Source organism: Idiotropiscis lumnitzeri, chromosome 21 (genome assembly GCF_059441095.1).
Source record: "Idiotropiscis lumnitzeri isolate Australia: NSW breed Sydney's pygmy pipehorse chromosome 21, RoL_Ilum_1.0, whole genome shotgun sequence".
Lineage (NCBI taxonomy): Eukaryota > Metazoa > Chordata > Actinopteri > Syngnathiformes > Syngnathidae > Idiotropiscis > Idiotropiscis lumnitzeri.
The window spans coordinates 11,670,737-11,677,316 of record NC_142411.1 but is presented as its reverse complement, the minus strand read 5'-3'; the positions used below and the strand labels follow the sequence as shown (position 1 = coordinate 11,677,316).

The 6,580-nt window shown below is 39.4% G+C and overlaps 1 protein-coding gene across 2 annotated transcripts in view; it reads right to left on the bottom strand.

The window, feature by feature from the left end:
• The window catches only part of dse (dermatan sulfate epimerase), a 30,605-nt gene extending 26,081 nt beyond the window's left edge, over positions 1–4,524 (bottom strand). Inside the window, exons 1-2 of one of the 2 annotated variants that reach the window (XM_088285876.1) lie at positions 4,373–4,524; positions 2,378–2,834 (exon numbers count right to left, since the gene is read on the bottom strand). In XM_088285876.1, coding sequence (XP_088142002.1) covers positions 2,378–2,790 — 413 coding nt within the window. In that variant the 5' untranslated portion in view covers positions 2,791–2,834; positions 4,373–4,524. Of the gene's footprint in view, positions 1–2,377; positions 2,835–4,372 lie in introns of those variants that run through there. The other variant, XM_088285877.1, reaches the window with a different exon arrangement.
• Positions 4,525–6,580: the final 2,056 nt, after the last annotated feature.

Genomic DNA, 6,580 nt, shown 5'->3' with positions numbered 1-6,580 from the left:
AATGTCTACAGAGGTATTTTTATTGTGCTACTTTGTTTAACAGTATTTATGTATATGCACAATAATAAATTACATTTGCATGAAGGCTGAACTCACTTCCACAGCAACATTCAAATATTTTCTTTTAAAAATTTAAAGTATTAAGAATCCGATTCTATATAACATGAGTGCCTGTGACGACCAGCTGGCTATCATGCGGTACAGGACGCTGTGAGCTGCTGTAATGTTTACGCAACAGTTTAATTTATTGACGTCACATTTCAAAGCCTTTCAAGCACTTTGTTTAACAGGAGAATATTTAGTTTGAAAATGCTTTGAATGACAGTGTGTACCAATTGCCTGGAATCCGTTGTAACAATTAAAAAAAAAAAAAAAGGAATTTTACCTGTTGAATTATTTGCAGAGAAGAAAATGCTTGAAAAAGTGCCACTCCAATTAACTAGCTTGTGAAACTCCCTCAAAATTGATAATTCTTTGACATATTTGAAGGTGTTATTACATATACATATTTCCTTCATTCAGTGAACAACTGATCATAACTTTTTTAAGTCATTTGCACAACATGGCACATCCACACTGCACAATGGCATTTACAGAGGCACCCCAGTCTCAGTTTTCCAATATACTGTAATGGGCTATTCATAATCACATGATTCCCATCTGCATGTTTCATTTCCTTTCAGTGCAGGACACAGGGTTCTGGAAACAGCTGTGAAACACATTTCCTGTACCAAATCCCAATCACAGACAATGCATTGTTATTGAAGCTCACATTGACTGACCAAAAAAAGGCAGTTATACTGAACTCTTTCCGAATATTTACCCAAGTCTCTAAACGCAAATTAAAAATAATTACAACCCAGTGGAATGTCAAAAGTAAAAACTATGTAAAAAGTAACTTAGAAAAGATCCTAAAATATCAGGATAAGAGTTTAGATCAGAGAGTAAAGGATTACTTGCACACGTTTTGCTTTTTCTTTGTGTATTTTGTTGGGAGGGGATGCCACCATAAAGCGGAACTAGTAAGTAAGTTTCGTATGGCTACACCTCTATTTATAGAGGTGTGGGTCCGGGAGCGAAACAGAGTTTCGGTTCGGACGCCGGGTTTTTGGATCATTCTTGGTTTCCCCGTATGGGTACTCTGCCACCGCACGACGACAACGTGATGATCCGGCGCGGCGGCCCTGAACTGTTGCCAGCCAGTCACAGGGTAGACATAGACGCCGTCACTGAGTGGGAACCGAACCCACGCTGCCCGCACACAACTCGGGCGAGTGTACCACTACACCATCAGTGACTAGCGGAACTAGTGATAATCATAGTACTGAAAAGTAAACTTCTTATGACTTATGACTTAACTGCACATGTAGTTAAAATCTTTCTTGGATGAACATATTATCGTGGAGGTTTTCAAGTCGAAACTAGTGATCAGAATCAGAAATCCCTTTATTGTCATTGTACTTAAGTGTGCAACGAGATTATCATAGTACTGAAAAGTAAACTTCTTATGACTTAACTGCAGATGCAGTAAAAATCTTTCTTATTGTCGTGGAGGTTTTCAAATCAGGTTTCAAGACGATGCATTGAGTCACCCCTGAGTTTTTAATATCCTCCTGGCAAATGACACTGGAGACTATGTGTGTCTTGTCTTGTAAGATCTAACAGCAGCGTTTGACACGGTGGACAACAGTATTTTTCTGCCTCGTTTACAGCACCAGGTGGGCATTAATGGTAGCGTTCTAGAGTAGATTACCTTTTGTAATGGCCTAGGTTGCTCTGACTACCGCTCTGCCCATTTGTTGTATGGTGTTCCACAAGGTTCTGTTTGGGTGCCCTTGCTGTTTTCGTTGTTCTTGCTACCTCTATGTTCCATCCTACAAAAACATGGAATTTCCTTCCATTGCTACGTGGATGAGAACCAGACCTATGTCCCGCTGAGCAAAAAAGTCGCACACTTCTTGAGACCACTTTTGACTTGTCTAGAGAAAATCAAAGCCTGGATTTCACTTAATTTCTTAAATTTAAACTTTTTGGGGTGGTTTCCCCTCCATTGGTCCGGAAAAATGTATCAGTGTTTCTTGAAGAATTTTGGGAGGTTATTCTATATTTTTTCAATGCATTTCAATGAGTGTCGAATATAAGTGGATTTTCACTGGCAGTCCCCAATTAGCCGTGAATAGCGGTAGTAAAATTAGGAGTTTTGTGTTGGTGAACATTTTACTCTGGAAGGCAGAACCTAAATTTATGTCAAATGTTATTTGAAATATTGTTTTGAAATCCAAACAAATCAGATCCATACTTCTCATTTTTATCAAGGGTTTGTTGGTGTGACGTATTATATTTCAAAATTAAATAATTAAAGATGATGAAAATGTACCAACTAGGCTGAGCTGCCATCCTCTCCATGTAGTCTTTGGCAATATCCAGTGCTCCAGCTCTGTGTGGGTACAGCAGGCAGAACATGGACAAAACACCCAGGTTGTTTCCATAAACCTCATTCCATCGGGCACTGAACTCTATCGGGCTCCAGGGAGGTAGGTACTCTTCTGGACGTTCAAGCATGGTTTCCCCGGCTTCGCGGATCCGTCTTGCCATCTCCCGATGAGTGCTACCGGCTGCCAGCTGAAGCTCTACAATGTCTGCCCGATCGAAATACAGCATTGGGTGGCCATTGTAGTTGCCTCCCATGAAGGGAATTCCTCCAGTTGAGTCTGCTGCAGTCGGAGGCAGCAGGAGCAACAGCAGACTTAAGAGGAAGACTGTGGGGGCCCCACGGGTGTGGGTTCTCATCGTCTCATCAGAGAGGGGGCTGCGACATTGCCAAAGGAGTTCAACTGAGAGAGGAAAAGGATTGGAAGAAGTCATCTCATACTGTGCTCAAAAGCCCCACATTCTCAGAATAATCAGACACAGCTGTTGATAGCTGAACCTCTCCAACACAAATAACCCATTATTGTACACAAAACCCGAGGCCTTTGCAGTTCTATCTTTAATATTACCACTATACAAATCTGTGTATGTTGTATTTGCCTTTGCCAATTGATTCATGATATTCATCCAAAAACAAATATTTGTTAGTTGGACTCGGTATGCACGCCCATATGGCCTGCTCATTTCTGAAGTAACTCGCTCAGCTGAAACAGTCTTAAAACCAAACTGCTGTGCTTCACAGAATTATTAGTCGGCCTTCTGTTTTCAAGTGAGTAAATTCCATGAGCTTAGCAGAGCTGTTGGCACTAGCCAGTTGGAAAACCAGAAAACAATTTTCTAATGCGTAGATGTATTCTATTCCTTTGTTTAATTGTCATTAGTCATGGTTAGGCAACTTAAAAAAATAAAACAATAAGAACAATTAATAACTTGATTTTGTTTTACAGATCCTGAGACACATACGAGTTATAGTTTGACGAATAAAATCTTATGAAAACCAAACTGAGCGGTGGATAAAATCCAACAATTAGGCCAAAGAAGAAATATACAAAATAAATGTGCTATAACTGAGCATTTTCATTTTAAGTGAATGCGTTCAAAGACCAATAGAAGCACGTTGAACAAAGACCGGTCAAACATTTATAGTGATGTGCAAGCAAAATAATTAGGAATAATTCATGAATTACTAATAAAATAATTTATGTGAAAACATTAACCTTTTACCCAGCAACCTTAATTTGATGAGGACATGATTTATACAAATGTTTAATTAATAAAACATATTTGCTTTTAATTAAATCATGAGCTATTTCGGCATAACTATGAGTGAACAATTAATAACTAATCATTTTTTAAACAAACATCTACATCCACACAAAAACGTTTTTAATAATTACTGGGCTAGGAGTATTATTCATTACTTTTTTTCTTAAATTATTTTGTAGTTTTATCTCACCAGTTAGTTCACTTTCATTTGAAAACATTTATATTGATTATAATGAGAATCACAGATTTCAATGAATGTCAAAATATTGCATATTACTTCACATAAGGAAACGCATAGTTGATGGCTACCCAGATGGTCCTTTTTTTTTTCGTTTACAAGTAAACTAAACAATCGGTATATATATATGGTGATAAAGCATTAGAAAGTTGTCTGACTGGGAAGGAATGGAAAGCTACCCGAAGCCTTCCTCCCAACGCCTCAACATACGCCTCGACATTGTCATGGGATACTGTCAAAATGTTTTGTCATTAACTCTAAATGGACATGACTTTACAAAATGCACCGTGACATGGATTCTGGAGTCCTTCATCGTGGAAAACGGCAATGAACTCCAGCACTTACACTGTATCACTTCTCTATAATACCAAATGCTCATACAAAAGTAGCCTTGTTCCTCCTGACTAGAAATTAAAACTCTGTTTAAGTTAACCTTACCAGTCAGAGGAAGAGTTCACCAAGTTTACTCTCGTCATTTGAAATAATTTCCTCCGTAAACAACAGCGATGTCAAGGTGGGAAAAAAAAGAGATTTTATGGAAGCGCAGGGCAAAGGAATGTAGGGGCGAGGAGGGAACGACATGCTCGTAAGCGTGGTTGAAAAAAAGGGGCGGGGGAAGGGGAATTTTAAAGGAGACCTTGAGTTCTTCAGCGCCCCCCCCCCCCCCCCATCCCGTGGATAAAGTGGCTTGTACTAATTCAAAATGTCTGACGTTGTGACGGTTTAAGAAATAAATGAAACCTCCATTACATGCTTGCGTTTACCATTGTGTTATCACACCGCATGCTATTCAATTAAGTACGAATTTACGGGGTCCAAATCCTGCTGTATAGTAGTAGAATTCAGATGAACGGACGTGTCAATCTGCTTCCCAAGATCTTCAGACTTAAGTCCTGCTAAACAAGGCCTACGCAAAATTTCTGACGTTGCTCCTCAAAAAGTCCTGCTAAACAAGGCCTACGCAAAATTTCTGACGTTGCTCCTCAAACAGGCGGCACGGTGGGCGACTGGTTAGCGCGATGGCCTCACAGTACAGAGGTTGTGGGTTTGAGTCCGGCTCCGGCCTTCCTGTGTGGAGTTTACATGTTCTCCCCGTACCTGTGTGGATTTCCCTCAGGTACTGCGGTTTCCTCCCACATTCCAAAAACATGCATGGCAGGTTGATTAGTCACTCTAAATTGCCCCTAGGTATGAGTGTGAGCTCAAATGGATGTCCGCACTTATGCGTGCCCTGCGATTGGCTGGCAACCAGTTCAGGATGTACCCCGCCTACAGCCCGTAGGTAGCGGGGATAGTGTCCAGCCCCCCCCCTCCCCCCGCTCCTCAAACAACAATAAAGTTACATAAGCACAAAATGATAATTAAGGGAATTATGTCGTTTTACAAGAAAAAAAATAATATACTCATTCATTTTCATCTTGTCTCCAATGCTCTGTAGGTATAGTGAACTAATGTGGGTCAGGAATAAAAAAAAAAGTCCCACTGGTTGGTTATCATACATATCAGGCGGGGTACCCCCTGATCTGATTGCCAGCCAATCGCAGGGCATACAAAGACAAACAACCGCTCGTGCGCACAATTACACCTAGGGGCAATTTGGAGTGTTCAATTAACCGAGCGTGCGGTTTTGGTCTGTTGAGGATTCAAAATTCCATAATTAAGATTTTTTTGTTTGATCATTTTTTGAAAGATTTCAAACTGTTTCATGTTTGTCTCTTTCCATGTCATTGTATATCATTCTGTGTCATTCTGCATCATTCAAAATAATTTCAAATCATTCCAAAAATTTTTATTTGGCTTCTTAGCCTTCACATGGAATTTTTCCAGGAATTGCATTCTCTTGATATTATATGATGATATGATCGTTGATATTTTATTAGCAAAATGGGAATTTTTCAAACATCACTAAGAATGTTAATTCGTAATGATGTTTCGTCAGTCCATGGGTCAAACCACAATTTGGTATCACAAATGTAGAAAAACTTTCAATAGGTACATTAACACTTGACATATTTTGGTATGATAAATTGTACTAAGTTATAGCTTTGTAACACTTATCAGCACATGAATGCCCCCCTAATAGAGCTTGACCCTAAATTTTAGGCAAGCGTAACTTGTCGCTCATGGCAAGTGGATAATGGCGCATGGCTACTGCCTTGGAGCAAGTGCCTTGTTTCTAGTGGCTTGTGTGGCGAGTGTCTTGTGACGGGTGTCTTGTGATGAGTGGCTTGTGGCTACTGGCTAGTTGCAGGTGGCTTTTAGTGGCTTGTCGGTAGTGTCTTGTGGCAAGTGGCTTTTTAGGCATTTTCCCTATCAACCTACATGCAAAATATTCAACATTTATTATTTGTGGGGTTTTCTCCTTTAAGTTTTACAATTTTTGATCGATTCAAACTGTTCCAACTGGTTTAAAGTTCCCTGAGGTGAGTTTGTAAAGTGCAACTTTTCCCTTTCTCATTCCAAATATAAAGATTTTCTTTGAAATTTTCCCATTCATATCCAAAGGCAAATTCAACAGTTCACATTTAGATCATTCCAATTTGAAATTCATACACAATGGTTCTGAAAACTTAGAAATTCTAATGAAGTGAATCAGATGAAAATGTAAATGACTTAATTAGCTGAATGTTTTGAATTCCTTATTGG